The following is a 22,020-nucleotide window of genomic DNA, read 5'->3' on the forward strand; positions in this document are numbered from 1 at the left end:
GAATTTATTGAGAAGCTTTCAGATATAATAACGCGATAGACTAAAGATCGTTAAAGATAAAGGGTTGGTACAGGTGTGTATAGATGTGGTAGTCACCCCATAGTTTTCCTTTCTCTGTTTGTATTTGTATTTATTTATTTCTTTATTAAATTTTTTTGGTTTTGTTTTGTTTTTTTAAGGCAAACCCTGGTTTGTATATAGTTTTGTAAGCCAGGTATGCTGGCTGTTCTTTACTAAAAATAAACAATCACAAAATTGTTTTCACCCAAACAAATTGAATCACTTCAGAAAACTGGCTAAACCATGCGATTAATTACCTTTATCCTCCATTTAGTGTACATCTGTTGGTATTAAAGTTTGGTCCCCATTTTCTTTTGGACAAACAGACATCACATCTCCATTAAATATCATCTATCGCATCATCAGAGTTTAAAACAGCATATGGGTATGTAAATAGGAAAATTGTCAGTTTTGAATTCTACTCTGAGTATAATAGTTTTATTGCCTCTGTAGAATACTGCAACAAGTAGCACATTAGTTTTTTTTTTGTTGTTGTTGTTGTTGTTGATCATTTTAAATTGTTTTCTTTACTAATAGATGTCTGCCACTCTTTCTGACCTTGAGAAAATGGGTAACCTGCCTGTGACTCCTAGCTTGATCCTTCTTGGTAAGTATATGTCTGCATTTTGTTTCACTAAAATAAAGCTACTACATTAGTTTCTATGACTTGTGCAGTGTATTCCGAGGCTTCAGTCAAAGAAGAACTCCACTTCCAGAACAACAATTTACAAATAATTTACTCACCCCCTTGTTATCCAAGATGTTCATGTCTTTCTGTCTTCAGTCGTACAGAAACGACTCAAAGCTGAAAACTTGTCAGGTAAGAGGTGAGGTAAGCTAACCATACACTTAGTCTTTGCGCGTTCACTTTGTAAACACTGGGTCTATAGTTAAGCGTGACCTTTCGACGTGATTCAATAGTACGTAGTGTCATGAACGCGCATCTCAGAGCCTGTGCTACATGAACTTTTGTGTTTAAAAAGTATACAAATTTTCATTTTCCAAAAAAAAAGACCAATCTTTTCGCTAGATTCTTCCTTGGCTGGGATCATTTAGAGCCCTTTAAAGCTGCATTTAAACTACATTTTGGAAGTTCAAAATCAGGGCACCAGTCAAGTCCACTATATGGAGAAAAATCCTGAAATGCTTTCCTTAAAAAAACATAATTTCTTTACAACTGAAGACAGAAAGACATGAACATCTTGGATGACAAGGGGGTGAGTACATTTTTTGTGAATTGTTGTTCTGGAAGTGGACTTCTTTAATTATCGGCTAGTTTTTAGTTAGAAAGTTCAATTTGACCAAATCAAATTATACACAACAATATGTTCTGAAGCTTTTCTCCTCTTATTTTTTAGATACTTTATTGGAATAAGTCCAGAAAAGAGGATCAAAGCTGCATGGAGAAAAGAGGTGTCTAAAATAACTGGAAAAACTGCAGAAGAAGACCCAAGGTGATGAAGAAGAACATCAGTCCAGAAGTATCTCATCCTTAACTCAAACTAATGCTGTCTCAAACCAGTAGGACTTTCTCTTAGAGGACAAATTAAGATATTGTCATAGAGAAATGTTTGCCCATACAATGGAATACAAATGGGAACCAAACATTTAAGCTCCAAAAGGAACATAAAGGTACGATTAATTAAAGACACTAGTCATTTCATCTGATATCTTTTATAAACAATTTGTTTAAAAAAAAACAAAAAAAACATTAGCTGGTGTTCACTGAAGTCTAATTTGAGAGTACATTTGTATTTTATGAATAAATAAAGACTTTATGCATGTTTGTATGTTTGTATGCATGCCTGTTATAGGGAATATTATAAAAGTTTATCTAGTGTTATATCAGAATAAAATAACAAAACACGACTGGACTTTGTTCTTTTTGTAATAGTCAAATAGAAAATGCAGGGTATAATATGCACTGAAAATTGAGATCATGGAGTTATGAGTAGTAAGTATTTTAACAGATACAGTATACTGTAGATGACATAACTGCATTTTGCTGTTAATTTCAAAAACAGTAGCACATCGTATTTTTACAGTAAGATGCTGGCAACCACAGCTGCCAGTAGATTACCGTTTTTTTGCAGGGAATTTTTTTTTTTACAGTGTAGTATGTAATTTAACAGATATATGCTGCTAAATTACAGTTGTATACTGTAGATGGCAAAACGGCATTTTGCTGTTAATTTCAAAAACAGTAGCACACTGTATTTTTACAGTAAGATGCTGGCAACCACAGCTGCCAGTAGATTACCGTTTTTTTTTTTACAGGGAAATTTTTTACAGTGTATTTATTACTAAACTGTTTCTGAGTCAGTGTCGGCCGCAAAGATGAAGTTGATGATGCTGATTCACCATCTTCGCATTAGGAGAGAAATTTCATATGACTTACAGTATATATTGTTGATTTGAAGAGGATGTATGATTTTTTTTTTGTATTCATTTATTTTTAATTTATTTATTTTTGGCAGAAAGCACGTTAAGTACAAAGCCTGTTTAGTGCACTCGTTTAGTGCAGAAAAACTGTGATTTATTGCAGCAAGGAGAAATGACTGTCTTTCTCTTGTTAAGAAACGCTGCTGAGGTGCTTTCTCTTAACACCACAAAAACAGTTAACCTATCAAAATAAACCACATAACATATATAATAAAGGTGTATCAATGCACATTACCCGCTAGTCCTGTAAACTACAGCACACAAGGTTTTTATTTATTTTTCAATATCGTGAGATGATGGAGCGCAACAACGCAGTCTTAAGTACTGTAACTTAGCTGCTCACTTAATCTTACTCGTCTCATTATAATGGACTATTTCACATCCAGTGATGAAGAATCGGATGATTAAGTAAGTTACTAAAGAGGAGGAGTCCAGTGACAGTTTTGTGCACAGTTGCACTGCGTGCATTTTTATAAATGTAAATTATAAGGTAGGCTACATGATTTGTGCTATCTAAACACGCAAGGGGTGATCAAAAGTTCGGAGACTATGGCCATGATAAACAATGGAAAACAGACGTTAGCCTGTTTAAGGTGCGTAGCATCTGGGTATGCAGGTGCATATGGGCCCGGGCAGAATAAGGCTCTGCCGAGCCAAGGGGGAACTTTTAATTGAAACGATAGAGCCCTGCACGGGCCCAGCCTTGGCCCGAGATGCACAAGCCAGAGCCCTGCCCTTGTCCGACAACTTATCAGAACAGAGCCTGTGTTTATTACACAGCTGCTGTTGCAGCCATTCAAATAGTTAAGTTTTGTTTTTTAATGGCAAAGTGGCTAGAATTTGTTTAGTTTCTTTATTAAGTTAATTTAGAAACACATTTGGAACATTTTATGTTTGTTAAATTCAAGCTTTTGTTTTTTAAAGTACACAACCAAGCGGCCAGCAGCAATGAGTTGAGCATTGATGATCAAATCAACACGACTTGGCTAAAATAAAATGTAAAGACATAAAACACTTCATGCATTTCACAATATTAATTTAAACATTTAATCTAGATAAATGTGCGCTGTTAGACGCATATCCAATCGTTTGTTCGGAGAGTGGAAGTTAAAGCGCGCTTTGCAGGACATGGACGCCACCAAGATCACTTGCATTTTTTTAACAGTGGAAATCTAAAATACACCATTATTTTTGTTCATAAAGCTAAGAGTAATACGTCATTCAGAACTGTAATAATATTTTATTTGTGTGCACTCACAATATCTAGAAAATGTTGTGCTTTCTTAAAATAAAGAAAACAAACAAGTGCTCAGTGAATATTTGCCTCACAGACATATATATATGTATATATATATGTATATGTATGTGTGTGTGTGTGTGTGTGTATCTATATGTATATATCTATAAAATACTTTAAATTACTACTTTAAAACAAAAAAACAGCATGAAAAACAGCATTTAACATGAAAAACAGCAATAAAAACGTAGGCTTCAACTCTGTTAACTGGATGATTTATGAGAAAAATAAAGCAATGTTGTCAAAGTTATAGGCTTGTTAGCTTTTCTGAGGTAGGATAAATGTTATGTTATTATGACAATTCACAAGATGTTTTATGAACATTTTTTTTCTTAAACTGATTGATCGATTTCATGAGACATTTTTATTTTTTTTATTTTTTACATGCATTCAAATATTTTTTCATGTTTATTTTGTGCTGAAAATATTAAAGAGGAAAAGATCATTGATTCATATGCCGCTTGATCTGAGACAAATAGTTATCTCACTTGTAATGCCACGCCAGCAGAGGGAGCCCTTAGCCATGGACTGCCTGTTGCCGCTCCCTCTGCTGCTTCTCTAGTTACTTCCTGTTTGGCAGCCATATAAGGAGGGCCATGCCAAACAGCCAGCGCGAAGTATTGTTTTGCCTGTGCGGACTCTACCAAGCGTTTTTCCTGTTTCATTGCCTTGTTTTATTATTGCCACGGTTTTGTTTCATAGTCATAGTTTTACCTTGTTTCTTTGCCATTGTTTTGTCTAGTTTCATTGCCATAGTTTTTGCCTTGTTTCATTGCCTTGTTTATTTTGCTACTTTGGATTGCTCTCTGGTATTTTGACGTTCTGGTATTTTGACGTTCGGATCTTTTGCCTTGCTCTGGATATTACTGTTTGCTGGTGTCTGACCCTGCCTGTCTTGACTACAATCTGTTTAATAAAGCTCGCATTTGGATCTATCACACTTCAGAAGAGTCCCGTTACATCACTACAAATTAAAGACCGTAAAAACACATTTATTATTTGTATTTTATCATAAAATTTACATAATTTATAGGCTGAGTGCTAAATAAAATAAAACAGCTTGTGAATATTCACGTAGGGTTATGTACTCAAGAAAAATCAAGAAGTTAACTGAGTTAGAGCCCATACAATTTTTTTTGCATATGGGCCCGGGGCTGACTTGCTATGCCACTGGTCTGTTTGTGTAATGATGCAGTATAGCGCTCCTGATTTGACAGACAGCTCTCGTTAAACCTGTGAAGTGAAAGTCGTCTCACTTTAAACCCGTTTTTCTCAAAATTCCAACCCTGAAAATCATAGCTATATCAGCCAACTTAAGCTAGCCATAACTATTGTTACGTTCAAGCTATGGACATAAAATATGAAGTAAAAAATATGAAATAAAAACAGTTTTGAAAAGGGCTTGAACCCAGCTTTCATATGGTATCACACGCATGCGTCGTAATACTCTTGTTAATGGCAACAGACTGTCCCAGAAGAGATTGTTGAAAAAAAGTCATGATTTTTGTTTCCTTTGTACACAAAAAGTTTTCTCGTAGATTCATAACATTAAGGTTGAACCACTGATGTCACAAACGCTATTTTGTTGATGTTCTTGGTACCTTTCTATGCCTTGACCGTGGTAGTACCCTTGATGTATATGGAGGGTAAGTGAGCTCTCAGATTTCATAAAAAATATCTTAATTTGTGTTCCAAAGATAAACGCAGGTCTTACGTGTTTGGAACGTAATTAATGTAATTAAGTAATTAATGACAAAAATTTCATTTTTTGGTGAACTATCCCTTTAAGTGGGAGGAACATCATAACTTTTGCACTACCATTCAAAAGTTTGGGGTAAGTAAGATTTTTTTTTTTTTTGAAAGAAGCCTCTTCTTCTCACCAAGGCTGCATTTCTTTGATAAAAAATGAAGTAAAAATAGTAATATTTTGAAAATATTTGGTTTTCTATGTGAATATACTGTGAGATGTAATTTATTTCTGTTATCAAAGCTGCATTTTAAGCATTATTAATCCAGTCTTTAGTGTCACATGATCCTTCAGAAATTCTGATTTGTTGCTCAAAAAAACATTTCTGATTATTATAAATGATTTTTATCTTATCATTATCAAAAGTTAAAGCAAACATTTCTGTTTCGAATAAATGCTGTACTTTTTCAAATCTTTTTATTCACCAAAGAATCCAGAAAATTAAGAAGCAGCAGAACTGAATTCAACATTGATAATAATCAGAAATGTTTCTTGAGCAATATATAAGATCAGCAAGTAAGAATGACTTCTGAAGCATCATGTAACCCTAAAAAATGGGGTAATGACGCTGAAAATGCAGCTTTGTATCACAAGAATAAATTACTTCTCTAAATATACTGAAATAGAAAACAGTCATTTTAATTTATATTAATTTTACAATATTAATGTTTAACTGTATTATTAATCAAATACACAAAGCTGTGGTGGCCAGAAGAGACTTTACCATACCAACCCCAAACTTATGAAACAGTAGTGTATCTTTGAGATTTTGCTTACTAGTCCGATGGTTTATAGCGCTTTGGAGATGTTGTCTGACAGGAGATTTACTCCAACTCTGTTGGTGTACAGCAGGCCATTTAGCATAAAGAAATGTAGGAACAAAACAAGCAATTTGTCACAGAGACAACAATATTTAGTATGCAGTTCCAGGTATATTAGAAGGAAACAAGCTAAAGCAGAGATAAAACACAGAAAAAAAAAAAAAAACATAATAATAATAATAATAATAATAATAATAATAATAATAACTATTAAAAAAAAACTATTACTACTAAGATAACAAAACCTATGTTTTAAGTTTTAGGTAGAGTATTACTTAAATTTAAATGTCAAAGCCTTCTTAAATTACTGTAATAAATAAATTTAAAAATAAATAAAAGAATTTTGCACAATAAAAAAAAAAAAAAATAACAGATGCATGGGAACATAGGTGAAATATATTGTGGGGAAAAATTTCATGAACAATTTATTTCATGGGCTTCTTCAGTTCGCCTGTATTTCCTACTTCTCTGTCAGCAGATTTTCTGTCAGCTTCCCGTCTGTTGTGGAGAGTTTCTTTCTGACCGCCTGAAATCACAGCAATTTTTATCAATATTTCTATCAATATTTAGCCTAACGTACCTCGTCTGAAAACTGTTGAAATGTGTTAGCCACTAAACTTACCTGAAAGCAGTGAAAACTGCAGTGAGAGACTGAGATTTGTGTCGTGTTGCCGCCCCGTTTCAATGGCAACTCCCTCCGCTCCATTGTAGCATTACTGGAATGTTTAACATAAGTCACGCAGGATTTACATAAATAAACATCTGGAATTAAAACATTACATTAGTAATTTATAGGCTCATTCAGTTATTATCCAATAATGAATTTGAAGCTCATTTTGTAGTTCAAACAGAAACCGCAACAATAGCTCACCGTAGAGACAGATTCTTTCTGGGAGCATGCAGCAGAGTGAAAAATATGCTGAAAAAGCAGTTAGAACTTGACTTTAAGGACTTTAACTTTTATCTGCACTATGAAAATTGGAAAAGAACTACTACTGAACTAAAAACTAAAAACAAGCTGCTCTGACCTAAGCATTCTGCTGCTCAGCGTTTAACATTAGCACTTCCCCTCAAAGAAATTGCTGGACATTAACAGTAAATTACAAAATAGCTACCTGTGCAACAGTACACTGAGTGCCTTACTAGTAACTTTTAAGTGTTACAGAATAAACAAAACAAGAGAAAACATACCTGAAAACCACTTTTATATCTTGTGGTTTTATATTTAATAGAACATTGAAAAACATCCATTTAGATGCAATGAAATGACACATATTTCAAAATGTTTCTCTTGATTTCATTTATGTAGTCAGGAATTATAGTTTGGGAAATGTGAATAAGTTACGTCACAATAACTAACCCAAACAGTTATACTCATCAGAATGATCTCCTCCACTGGATCAAGCCATGCGTCACATCACATAGGTTGTTTGCAATCACGTGATTCTGATGACACGCAAAATGCAGCTGGAGGGCAGGAAGTGATTTTTCTCTATAGTAATCACTAGCAAAATCTCAAAATGCCTATGTTTTGAGTTGTTTATGGAAATCGGTCAAACCAAGACATTTCATTTAGTATCATGTATGAAAATTTGCTGTTCATAAGGAGGAAAAGGCAAGAAATTGACTGAAAAATGCAGGGAAATGTGGCCTGTAAACCTGCGTCTGCGGTCAGGAGGAGTGTCAGTTAATGCCTGTGTGTGCGAATGGTTAATAAAAAATGTATTAATATTAAGATATAAAGAAATATATAAATAGATACAGGGTGAGACAGTGAGAATTCACTCAATGCTAAATGCCGCACATAGACACGATGTAAATAATATATATTTGCAGTTGATTACAACAAAACCTTGTGAGATTGCGATAAAGTGAAGTGAATGACAGCTTTTTAGTGACTACAGTCATGTGAAGTTAGGACGACCTATTGAATTTCATGCTTTTCTGTATCAGGACATAATAAAAAATTATCTGGTCCCTGGCAGGTCTTAAAATTTGGAAAATAAATCCTCACATAAATATCGTCACATGACATATCACACAGTGTCATTATTTATTTAAGAAAAATACAGCCAAGAGGGAAAGTTCATGTGTGACAAAGTTAGGACACCCTATGAGTCAATTGCCTATAGATCCATTTGTAGCAGCAATAACTTGAAGCATTCATTTTCTGTGTGACTTTATCAGTCTCTCACAGTGTTCTGGAGGAATTTGGACCACTCTTCTTTTCAACGTTGCTCCAGTTTATTGAGGTTTGTGGGCATTTGCTTATGCACAGCTCTCACCATAGCATTTGAGTCAGGATGAGCTCTGGACTTGGACTGGGCTATTGCAACACCTTGATTCTTTTGTTTTTAGCCATTCTTTTGTAGATTTGCTGGTGTGTTTGGAATCATTGTCCTGTTGCATGGCCCAATTTTGGCCCAACTTTAGATGTCAGACAGATGCCCTCGCATTGAACTCTAGAATAGTTTGATATACAGAGGAGTTCATGGCCAACTCAGTGACTGTGAGGTGCCCAGGTCCTGTGGCTACAAAACAAGCCCACAATTATCAGCCCTCCTAAAGCATGCTTGTCTGTTGGTATGAGGTGTTTGTGCTGACATGCTTTTTAGGTTTTCACCAAACTTGGCGCTGTCCATTATGGCCAAACATCTCCACTTTGGTCTCGTCTGTTTAAAGGACATTATTCTAGAAGACTGAACTTTGTTCAGATGCAACTTTGCAGACCTAAACTGTGCTGCAATGTGTTTTTTTTTTTTTTTTTTTTTTTAAGATAGAAGAGGATTTCTTCTGCCAAGCCTTCAAAACATGCTACTTTTGTCCCATATTTTTCTAATGGTATTGTCATGAACTTTATCATTTAACATGTTAACTGAGCTCTTTTAGAGTCTGAGGTGTAGTTATTGGGTTGTCTGTCATTTCTCTGAGCTTTACACGGTCTGATCTTGGGGTGAATTTTCTGGGACGTTCACTCCTGGAAGGAGAGGTGTCTGTTTTAAATGTCTTCCCCTTGTGAATAAACTTCAAATTGTTTAGAAATGGCTGTATTACTCTTCTCAGATTAATGGCAGCAACAATTGCTTCTCTATGATTGCTGATGTCTTACCTCCTTGGCATTGTGTTAACACACACCTGAAGGCTCCAGACCAGAAAACTGCCAAAGCTTATGCTTTTATAGAGACGCTCAGACTTGCTGATGATCAGTTAATCAGAGGTATTTGATTAGCAGTGCTTGACTGTTATTTACCCTCTTAATTCCAGTGTTAACAGTAAGGGTGTCCTAACTTTGTCACACATGGCTTTTCCGTTTTGGCTTTATTTTTGTTCAGTAAATAATGACACGGTGCAATGTGTCATGTGTTGTTGTTCATCTGAGGTTTTATTTTCAAAATTTTAAGACCACCCAAGGACCAGTTTGTTTTTAATGATGTCCTGAAACGGAAAACCATGGAATTCAATAGGGTGTCCTAACTTTTTCACATGACTGTATATGGAAGCGCTATTTGCTCACTTCCTAGGCTATAATCAGTTGAGAATTTTAAAAAAAAGTTTCGCTTTACATTCTGCTAACAGGACCACTAGCCAAAAACCCTGTACAGCAGTAGTTTCAGGAGTGACATATATCCCGCATCCTTCATATAAATGTGAGAATCCCTTTCAAAATAGTTTGTTTGCAATCAGGCTTAGTTTATATCCACTGCCTTGACGGAAGGAAACTATTTTAATTTAACAGAAAAAATCACTCCTCTTCATAACGTAAGGATCACATCCAACATATGTTGTGATTTTCTGTTTATACCTTTCTCTTGTAATAGTGTCTAGACCAGACTTTCCTCCATTTCATCTTTTCCGTTCTGCTTGCCTTTTTCAGTCCCTTCTGAAAGTTTGCTGTATGTGCAGTCACTAAAATGCTGTCAATCTATTGCAATCTCACAATGTTCCATTATAATCAATGATGCTCTTGAAACTACAAATATGATATCTTACATTGTGTCTATGTGTGGCGTTTAGCATTGAGTCTATTCTCACTGTCTCACCCTGTATCTATTTATATATTTCTTTATTAACATCTTAACATATTATTATATCTTTTCTTAACCATTTGCACACACAAGCATTATCCGACTCTCCTCCTGACCACAGACGGAGGTTTACAAGCAACTTTTTCCTGCGCTTTTCAGTCAATGACTTGCATTTCCCTGCTTATTTACGGGAAAAAAAACATATATGATAAAAGCTCCTTGTGGTTTTCTCGGTTTGACCGATTTGAGCATCCATAAACAACGCAAAACATAGGCATTTTGAGTTTCTGCTAGTGATTCCTATGGAGAAAAATCACTTTCTGCCCTCCAGCTGCATTTCGCCATGTGCAAACAATCTATTCTTCTGAGCTAATTTCAGGTTTATTCCTTTCAGCACGTCGTCTTCCAAAAATGAACACGAGGTGGTGTGGGTGTTTTTACATGTCCATGTGTCTCATGTGGATGATTGTAATATCAAAAGCGGAGCCACTCGTGGTCGTGCCTTGCATTGGTTTCATACGGATTACTTTATCAAAGAATATGTTTTTACATTCATTTAAAAGTACACAAGCTTTCCATACATATATTTATCATGTCTGTGAGTAGGGTTGGGTATCGAAAACCGATATCACTACAAATATGACAAAGCATTTTAATTTAACAGATCATTAAAGTTCACAAACATGATTCAAATGCCAACGAGATTCTGTTCCTAAATTACAATGATGATTCATCTGTTTGATTCCTCAACCTTTATTCCGTGTAGTGTACAATCAGTGTGATTTGAACATTAAAATCTGCCTTCGTGCTGCCGCTGACCTAAAGAGAGCCCCTGTTATGTATATGAATAAAACAGTTTCACAGTCTTTTCAACCACACAGTTCATGATTTCTGTGTTACAAACATTCAAATAGTCACAGAAGTACTAGGATAAAGTTCATAGTCTGAATATAAACTCTGAAAAGTATGGTAGAGATCAAAACAGAGTAAATCATCCTTGTGAAAGTTAATTTGACATTCCAAATAATGTTAAAGATTTATCAGTTGGATTGTTATGCCAGTAGATCGCGAAAGGGGGCTGTTAATAATGTATTTGCCTTTGATCATTCATTCAAAAACACTGATTCATCCAGTAATGAACCAAGTAAATCTTGAGTGAATCACTGAATCATTTACTTATAAATTAGGCCTACATGTGAAGAGTTCAGATGCAAAAGCCTCTAAATCCATCTGATGTTTTTCTTTAAAATTAGCATTTCTTTCTGGCTACTTTGTATAGGTTTCTATGTAAGTACTGGGACTTACTGATTGGACTGAGGCTGGAATTTAGCGAGTTTGAAGTAAAAGTATTTGATGGACTTATACTATGTGTCAGGAGCATTCACTCAGTATCATTATGTCATTTTTGACCCAGATGGCTTTTACCTAGTTTTGCATCTGAACTCTTCATATGATTTTGTTTATTTGTCTAATGTTTTTTTCTTAAGAATCGTAAGAGAACCACAATTTCCATTGTGAAAAAAAAAAAAAAACAACAACCCAATTTATCCAGAATCACGCAGCTCTAATTTGCAAACAGCTCTTAAGTGAATCTTGTTTTTATGTAGCTTGTTGATTTTCGTTCATGGTATTCAGCTGCAACTAACTGTTTAGCAAAAAAAGAAACAGAATAAATATGCTTGATGTCATCTTTTATTCACATTGGAATCGAAACTGGGAATTGAAAAGAATCTAAATCGATAAGCAAAATCAGAATCTGAATCTGAATTGATCATATTCTAACGATACCCAACCCTATCTGTGAGGGAAGTATTTACTGAGATTCAGGTTGTTTTATTTACGTGTCTGTGAAGAGAGGTGACCGAGAGAAGGCAGAGAGCACACCCTTTTTGTTTTCTTTTTTTCTTTGTTTTGTTATTATTATTACTATACACAAATCGAGGGGGTGAAAACCAGAGGGGCATAAGTGACATTTTGGGTGAAATGGAGATGTATATCAAATGAAAGCTCTTGGTGACACACTCTTCAGTCTTCGCACGTGGGCCCTGTAACTTTTTTATACCCATCTGACAAAACTGTAATTGAATTCAGCTGGATACGCTTTACTTTTTATCACAATAAAATGAAAAGCAAGCGCACAACACTGACAAGATAACATGATACAGAGGGGGACCAAGCGCGACTTCAGGACATCTCAACACCGTAAACAAAACAGCCATTTAGTGGTTAAACCATGGCATTTAATATGAACATTATTTTTCCGGTCACCAAATTCCTCTGCTTTGCCTCTTTGCATTAAAATTTAAAAATGCTTTCTCTAGTTTAACCTTGTATACTTTACTATTTAAAAGAAAGAAAGAAAGAAAGAAAGAAATGTTATATATTAAATGGTCATTCATGGATCATAATTATTGCACACATTATTTAGTGCCAAATATCTCATCAAAATAGAGTGTGGAAAAGTTATACTTAATATGTTCATTCATATTTGACTGCCATGGAGTATGAGAACATATTAATTTCTCTTTATAACTCCCCAGAATAAAATGCTACTGTAAAGTGTAGTCAGTGCAGTAATCAATGCACAATCAATGCATATTATGCATTAATATTTACCAGAAATATACTGCAAATATACTGAAACTGCTGTCTAATTGCTTAAATCCATTCAAATTAACTGGCAGCATGGAGTTGTTTGGAACTATTGAGAGCTCCATGAACTACATGAGCATGTGTCAGCGAGATCAAAGCATGTTGCAACTCGGCTCTGGTGCAGTCCTAAGTGTGTATGCTGACCTGTTTCTATAGCAACCAGAGCTCCTAACTGCAGCTGCAGTAAAACGGTTGCAGCGTCTCAATTTACATACTTATAGTACACCCTAAAAGAAAGTATTCTTTTTGTGTAGAACAAGTACATATTTTTGAGTGTGTAGCAGAATGGTAGGCAATCTTCGGGACATGCTACTTGGTGTTTGGTTACCTAGTTACATGCATCTAATCACTATTTAAACTGCCCTGTCAATTATCTTGTCACAGTTAACGTTCTCCACATTTTGTTTAATTTGATTTCCTACCGTACTGAAGAGAAATAAAGTAGTATGTTGATCTGCCATTCATGGATCTTTCATGCTGAGAAATCTCCTTATACATTTGATTAATGATGCACTTTAAATGTCAACAATGTTGTTGCAGATGAAATATAATGTGAAAAACATTTTTTTTATTTTTTCATCAGGTTAGATACTTACTAATATTATACTAATACTAATATTATTCATTCAAACTTCTTTATCTAAACCACTCTACTTAACCATGGATCTCACATGTCTGTCATGTTTGGAGTTTTTTAACACTTTTTTTTCAAGTTTGTAGTTCTAATAGAATCCTCATCCAACATGCAAGTAAAAATGTCCAGACTGCTCATCATTGTTATCGACATACATTTTATTGCAATCTCAGTTCTAACAGTTGTTTAGTTGTATCTGTTTGTTGTGTTTTAGATTGGTACTTCCTGTGGTTATTTGTGTTCTTGATCTTAATTTGTTTTCTGTTCTGTCCTTTTTTTCCGTGTTTTACAAGGTCGTGTTTCCCTACTTCTGAGTTTTCCTGTCCCATTTGGATTTACTTAAAAAGACTGTTAAAAGACTGTTTCCTAAATACTCTATCGTCATGTGCTTCATTACAGCCACCTTTGCGTGACATCAATATAATATTGTTTATCGCCCAGCCCTAATGCTAACATCTACTGATAGAATGTGCTGAGATTAATTATAAACCCTCTATAAATGTAATGTCACCTTAACCTTAGGTCAAATTCGAGCTGCATTGAAAATGATTAAAAAGTACCACACACAGATGTAATACATATACATGTAATAAAAAAGATAAACTTAAGCTGTTTAAAAGTATTCAAGTACATTGCAAGAATGTGTTCTGTGTGAATGGCATGTTAACATTAGCATGTTAATAACTTAATGTTTGTCTCTGGCTGTGCAAATTCATGTTTTTGTCACATTTTGCCCTTGATATCACAGTCTGGAATATATAAATGTTTTTGATATTGTTGACAGTATCACAAAGCCTGGTTGGCATGCAAAAAAACATGTATGATTTACTCAAGTGTCCATTTTGTCTCTTTCCAATCCACCCATGTACACATACATAGGGTATTCCAGAGCAATGGGCTCGATTATTGCAGACCTCTAATATTACTAAGCTGGAACAGAAGAAAAACCCTCAGGCTGTAATAGATGTTCTCAAGTTCTACGACTCCAAAGAGACAGTCAACAACCAGAAATACATGAGCTTCACGTCAGGAGGTGAGGCAACCACACCTAAACAAATACACATGCATATATGCAGGGACATTGGTACGTGGTGGCCGTGGATGGGCAGTGCCACCCTGGACTGAAGTCTGCCCACCCCTTTGGCCACCCCTGTCATTTGCCATCTTCCCATGAATTGTAATAGATAATTAAAAGGTAGAATTATATGTTTAGTTCAGAGAGGATGGACAGCACTTATTTATGCTGTGTACTATATATATGGGTCAAAGACAAGAGACTTCCCATTTTGGTGTCTGCATCAAATTAAATTTAAAAAATCGTCATTCAGGCTAACAGGTATATTCATGTAAAAATGCAACAACATAATTATTCTGACCTGTACTTAATCAAATTTATGAAAGAAAAGTGATCATACTGATTTTTATTACATTTTAAATGATGAAAAATCTCTTGCTGACAAATGGAAAAAGCCTAGTGATTTAAAGGATAGTGGCAATGATTGGTAAAGATTTTAAATTAATTAGTTATTACAATTAATTTGGGGGTGTGATCCCGAAAATTTAATGTAATCTTATGATTCTTGTACTAAATATGCCTGACAGAAGTTTTTGGTATATAGACTAGCATTAGACTATATGACATTTTAGTGGGTGTCTTCTGTACATCTTGGCAAAAATGTATTATAGCCACAGCCTATAGCCGCTGAGAGGCTAAGTAACGGAAATAAATCCATGACGCATTTATCTTTTATGAACATTTACTGAGGACATGAACAAATAAGAAGGATTAAAAACGTTTAGAATGGTCAACAGAAAGTGAGTGTTCCCACTACTCATGCATGTCAAACAGGAAACACAACCAGGTAAATATCTTCCTGCACCCATGTGACCAAACATTCAGAAATACATAATCACATAATAAAATAAAAGACAAACATTTTTTGTGCTTGTATGATAGTCATTATTTTTTGCTCTGCTAAATGAATAAATAAATATTCTACACATTCTAATATACAATAAATAAATAAATAAATAAAGCTGTTTTAAACGTTTATTGTTTTGATGTTTGAAAATGTCTTGGTTACTAATTATAACATCGTTATGTTGAATTGCTCACATTACGGGTCACGCTTGAGAGCCCCAAACACCTTTGATACTTCAGAAAAGGGTTGAATTGGCAAATGAAATTTGTGTGCTCGCTCCCCCATACACACAGGTAATAAAGGGTTACTTAAATTAAAATTAGCCCATACTTTACTCACACTCAAGGCATCCTAGATGTATATGACTTCCTTCTTTCAGACGAATGCATTCAGAGTTATATTAAAGTTTTTTTTTTTTTTTGTTTTTTTTTTTTTTTTTTCTGCCCCTAGTGTAGCCTTGAATCACTCTCACTTGAGGTCAGTTGCATGCCAAATTCCCAAACTCGACCCCAACGCCCAGATACTTCTCCTACTGGGAAGAGACATTATAAGGGTGCACAAGGTCAGAAAACAAATTAATGGCCCACATGATGCACCCTTTGCCCAAAAGTTAGACCGTTCCTCTAACGGTCAATTATAGTATTGCAGCCTGAACCAGGAAGTTATTTGAGTGCATGGTGAAGATCGTTCCATCTGCAATAATCCTTTGTTGCGTTCTGAATTATCATTAGCAAGAACTGCCTGTAAGTGGTTTATATTTTATATGTTACAGTATTTCTAACAATAGACTTCATAGAATTTATGTTGATTTAAAATCATAAAATATTTGTGTTTAATTCACGACTGGTGTTATTGAGATAATATATTTAATTGTAATTACGTTCTATTATTATTGTACAATCTCCTATGTTATTTATAATGGGAGTCTGGCTGGCTTTCTAATCTTGGTTAAGAACACCAATTGAAGGACAGTACAGTGAAAATTTGGTTAGAGAACTAGGATGTCGATTATGTGCAAAGCATGAACGAGCACCATGGATGAATATAAGGATGGTGACAGAGCTTCTCAGATGAGCTCTGGCAGCAGTCACACATCAGTATCAACAGCCAGTGCAATGGCAAGGGCCTGTGCGAAGGCAGAGGCAGCACACATTCATGCATCCTTTGCTGAATAAGAAGCCAAGTTAAAAATTGAGTAACCAGAGAGGGAAGCCAAAGCACTCCTTGAAAAGTCCAGACTTAACGCTGGATTGAGTGCTCTAACTCTTCGGAGGGAGGCGGCATCGGCTGTAGCACAGGCAGAGATATTAAAGGCAGCTGAGAAAACAGTCAAAGGTACCAGATGAAGTGCTAAAAAAAAAACATTGAAAGAAGAAGCCTCAAGCGACTGTTACACAGCAAGATTAATTTTAAGTTCAGTCAACTAAAATAAGTTTAGTCAACTTGAAATGTTAAGTTATACTAAGTAACAACCTAGATATTTGTGTTTGCTAAACTTAACAGATGGGTAAATAACCCAGCTGCCTTAAAATTTTAAGTTTGTCAGAGTTTAAGTTTCTGGCACACCGTTAATTGGTGACTATAGTGCTGAGTCAGTTCAACGACAGACCCGAAAATTTCAGAGAATGGCATTCCTCATTCTTAAATGCTATAAAAGATCTTGACATGTTGCCTAGTGAGGAGTTGGACCTTTTAATTAAGTGGCTAAGAAAGAAATCAGGCCATTATGTCAACAGAATACATCCCATACATGTTAACAATCCTCATATTGCTCTAAGGAAAGTCTGGGACAGGCTGGTCAAGTGTTTTGCTTCAGAGGTAATTGAAGATGCGCTGTTCAAGAAACTGGGCATGTTTACTAAAATTTCCAACAATGACTCTGAGACTTATGGAACGTGGAGATCTTCTCGTGGAGATCTTATCGTCAAAGCAAGATGGATACTTGCCCAGCTTGGCCTTTTTGGATACCGCTTGTGGCATCAGTCCTATAGTAGCAAAACTCTCACATACTCTTCAAGAAATTGGTAGCCCAAGGATCCAAGTTTAAAGCAGAACACAACAGGCTTTCCCCCCTTTCTCATTCTTTGCTGAGTTCATGTGCTATTAGGCATGTATCAGGAATGATCCCAGTTTTTCGCTCATTTATTCCAGCGATATCCACTCCAAGGAAAAACTAATTCCCAGAATGACGCAAGTTTCATTGTCAGCTCACAAAACAGATACTGTCAGGAACAGGAAAGTAGAAAATCTAGAATGTACTGTCCAATACACAACAGACCACACCCTTTGAAAATGTGTTGTGCCTTTAGAGCCAAACCTATTGAGGAGAGAAGATCTTTCCTCCGTGAAAATGGAATGTGCTACAAGTGTTGTACATCCACTACACATTTGGCCAAAGTTTGCAAGGTAGCTGTCATGTGTAATGAATGTGAGAGTAAACTCCATGTCACAGTCATGCACCCAGGCCCACCTTCTCAAGTCTCCTACACCACGAGAGCCATGGAGCAGAAGGAGATGAATTGTCACCATTCACAGTAATGTCTCACTGTACTCAGATCTGCATCAAGGGGCAACCAGGGAAATCATGCTGTAAGATTTGTTTGGTGCATGTGTTCCCATTTTTGTAAGCTGTACTTGACGATCAAAGTAATCGCTCTTTAGCTAAAACTGATTTCTTCCCATTTTTTGCAATTCTCAGCGAACCTTCCTCTTATTCCCTTCAGACGTGTGCTGGAGTTATGACTATGTCCTCCAGGATAGCTGAAGGTTTTGTGTTTTTTTTTCCCCAGCTGAAGGAGGGGCCTACCCCGAGTGTAGCCTTGAATCACTCTCTCTTGCCTAAGGGTGTTATCTTCGGAGCATGCAAAAACGGCATGCACAGAACCTCAGAAAACAGTCTTGTTTGTGATGTGTTCCAAAGAACTGAAAATGACAGTGAACTTGCCCTGTCCACTGAGGACACAACACTCTTAAGGATCATGGATTCGGAGGTTTACAGGGATGAAGGAAACAGTTGAGTAGCCCCATTGCCCTCAGAGTGCCCAGACAAGTACTCCCCAACAATCATGAACAAGCTCTTAATAGATTCCATTCTCATACTCTTAAAAAGAATCCAGAGATGAAAAAAGCAGTTTGTTGCTTTCATGAAGAAACTTTTGGAGGACGAACATGCTGAACCCACACCACTATTAAAAGAGGGAGGGGAGTGTTGGTTCTTTCTGATCTTTGTGGTTTACCACAAAGCAAAGCCGGACCAAATCGGGGTGGTATTTGACTTTAGCGCCCAACATCATGGCATCTCCCTTAACAACGTCTTGTTAACGGGCCCTGATCTGAACAATAACTTGCTGGACTTAGACCTTAGTGGTGTGGTTCCTCCTATTCAGCGGACCTTCTTAAAACTTGACTCTCTTAAAACATGATCCCATTCTCAACGAAGGTCTGATCCAAATTGGAGGAAGGTTGAAAAACTCTCCATTAGGGTCCAAAGAAAAAAAACCCTTGATTCTACACAAGCACAACCATGTCTCCATTCTATTAATGTGTCACTACCAGGAGAAAGTAGAACATCAAAGGCATAATTTTACCGAAGGAGCCTTAAGAATGACTGGTTTCTCTATTATAAGAGGGAAAAGGCTGTTTAGTTCAGTCTTACACAATTGTGTCACCTGTCGTAAGCTCTGTGAAAAAATAAAGGAATAGGTTATGGCAGATTTACCATCTGAGTGCCTAAAAATAAATCCCCCATTTACCTACGTACTATTGGACGTTTTTGGACCTTGGATGGTCAAAGAGAGGCGCAATGGAGGCTTCCAGCTGCATCATCGTGTTAAGACGATTCTTTATCATACGAGTATCGCAAAGGTCCGATTGTGGCACAAACCTTGTGGAGTGAGCAAAGCGCTAGGGCTGAACAAGCTGCAACAGGATAAAAGGGTTCTCAGATATTTGAGTGAACAGAACTGTTTCTGGGAGTTCAATCCTCTTCATTATTTGCACAGAGAAGGTTCTTGGGAACATATGATTGGAGTGGCCCACAAAATTCTGGATTGCATCCTACTAAGAGAGCATGCTCCTTTCTCCCATGAAGTCTTGTGCTCGTTTATTGCCTAACTTTTAGCCATCATTAACGCTAGACCTCACATTCCTGTATCAACTGACCAACAGTCTGCATTCATCTTGAATCTAGCAATGCTGCTTACTCAGAAAGGGGAAGTCCCATCTCCACCAGGGGACAGTGACAGGGACCTTCTTCTCAATCAGTGGAGACAAGTACAGGCCCTGGCCAATGAGTTCTGGCTCAGATGGAAAAGGGAGTACCTGCCAACCCTCCAGAGTCACAGGAAGTGGAATGAAATGCGTCGCAACTTGCAAGAAGGCGACACTGTCTTATTGAAGGATAACCAGCTGCTTGTAATACATGGCCAATGGCAGTGGTCATTTCTGCTATCCATAGCCAAGATGGAAAATTATGAACAGTTAATCTAAGGACTACTGCTCAAGGTACTCCAAAGACCTTTACAAGGCCTATTACAGAGGTCGTCCTACTTTTACCCTCAACGGATTAAAGGTTTATGCTAAATTGTAGCAATATGGACAGTGGTGTCATAAACACCAAGCGGGGAGTGTTCTGCCCTTTGAGTATTATCTTGTTAGAGCAATTAACATTCCTGGACCACTAACATGGACATCGCCTGGTTGAGAGGTGGCGCAATGACTTTTGTCACCGTATAGCCCAAAGTATACTTCGCTTTCTATGCATACACGAGGGACAGTGTACATCAGAATAGTATGTGTGCACTGTTCGAGCACCACCCAGTTTTTGTAGGTTGCACATGAGCATTGAAGTTATTTTGCAGTAATTAGTTGTTCCACAAGGTGGCAACACTTTCCCGGGCTGTTTCACAATAGACATCGAAACTAAAGAGACAAAAACAACAAAATAGCGGAGACTGCAACAACAACAGAGGCTCACATTGACAAGGACTTGCGAGTGAGAGAGTATGAGACAGCTTAACTTTGGTTTAAAAGAGTTCAAAAATATTATCGGTCGTAACATACAGATAAAAATAGAGCAGACACTGTACATGGATGAAACTTTCTAGAGTGCATGTGTCGACCGCCCACGTTCACGCACAACAAATAAATGGAATATACTTTGAAAGGCTACGCGTTCTACTGCACACATACGCCAGTGTATGCATATAAAAATGAAGTGCTTAAGAGGCTTGATGGATTTGCAGCCTTTTAAGACAAACTGAACAGAATCATGGCTGCTAACCCTGCATCATACTCATACTGGGCCACTGCACCCAAAGGTAGGAGCCCAGTCGAGTCTTCTGCATCAGAAGGCTCTAGCCCACCCTCCGATGCTGCTATTGATTGCTCATCTTCCATCATGTGACGCAACATCAAACTCATCCGCAAAACTCCAGTGGTTGAAACATGCATAATAAGGAACAGAAGGTCCGTGGGGTGTTACTTGGCGAGAATTACTTTATGGAACTGCTCCCGCTGTTGCCCTCAAAACACCCTGAACGCTAGCTTTCATGACCTTGTGCATTGCAGAAAGACCAGCATGGGGTACGAATGAGGTGAATCGTCTGAATAGAAAGGAGAGTCATGACTACAACGTTGGTCATGTTCTTGCAGTGAAGACATAAGCTATCTATGAAAGGATTCTTTTCTTTTTCTGAAGAGCTCAGGGGAGCTCTTAGCACTTACCTGTGCGTTGCAAAGATACATGTTTCCACGAGCTGAATGGGATAAGCTTGTAATTGTAGTACTTGCTTGGCTCCGTAGAACAAATCTGAATGAGTGGATGCATGCCCACTCCTTTTATACCCATGTGTACGATGGAGCGGCACATGCAAATTACACTTGCCAATTCTCATTGGCCTTTTCTGAAGTATCAGAGGTGTTTTGACTTCCAAGTGCAACCCCTAGTGTCAGTAATTAGACAACTTCAGATAGGGAACCCCTTTTAGTCTTTGACCCATATATGAAATTGAGTATGATCGTACTGATCAATTAAAAAAAATGTTTTGCTGTATTTTGCTAGATATTTGCTAAGAGGCTGTTATTAGTAATAAATAAACCCTGTAATATTTTACTCTAAATCTTAATGAACTAAATGTAACAGAAGAATCAGCCATTAAAAGTCAATATTTGTTTTAACTTTTTTTAAGAAGTTGTGAGATTGTTCAGCACAAATGGTAATTTTCATAAGAAAGACACATCTGACCCTTCTTCATTTATGTTTAATAAAGGAGAATCGGGTAAGTTACATTTACTAAAATTCTGACTAATGGAATGTTTATGCTTCCAGATAAATCCACTCATGGTTACATTGCAGCCAATACTCTGGTGAGTTTTTTGTTTTGTTTTGTTTCCTAACTTGATATTTGATTTAAAATTTCC

At 36.6% G+C, this 22,020-nt stretch overlaps 1 protein-coding gene across 7 annotated transcripts in view; it reads left to right on the forward strand.

The window, feature by feature from the left end:
* LOC127162623 (serine/threonine-protein kinase PAK 3) overlaps positions 1-22,020 on the forward strand; it is a 238,896-nt gene that overhangs the window by 110,713 nt on the left and 106,163 nt on the right. For all 7 annotated transcript variants that reach the window (XM_051105420.1, XM_051105419.1, XM_051105421.1 and 4 more), the window contains 2 exons: positions 14,558-14,711; positions 21,929-21,966. In XM_051105420.1, coding sequence (XP_050961377.1) covers positions 14,558-14,711; positions 21,929-21,966 — 192 coding nt within the window. The remainder of the gene's footprint in view (positions 1-14,557; positions 14,712-21,928; positions 21,967-22,020) is intronic.

The sequence above is a fragment of the Labeo rohita genome, unplaced genomic scaffold (assembly GCF_022985175.1).
Source record: "Labeo rohita strain BAU-BD-2019 unplaced genomic scaffold, IGBB_LRoh.1.0 scaffold_99, whole genome shotgun sequence".
NCBI lineage: Eukaryota > Metazoa > Chordata > Actinopteri > Cypriniformes > Cyprinidae > Labeo > Labeo rohita.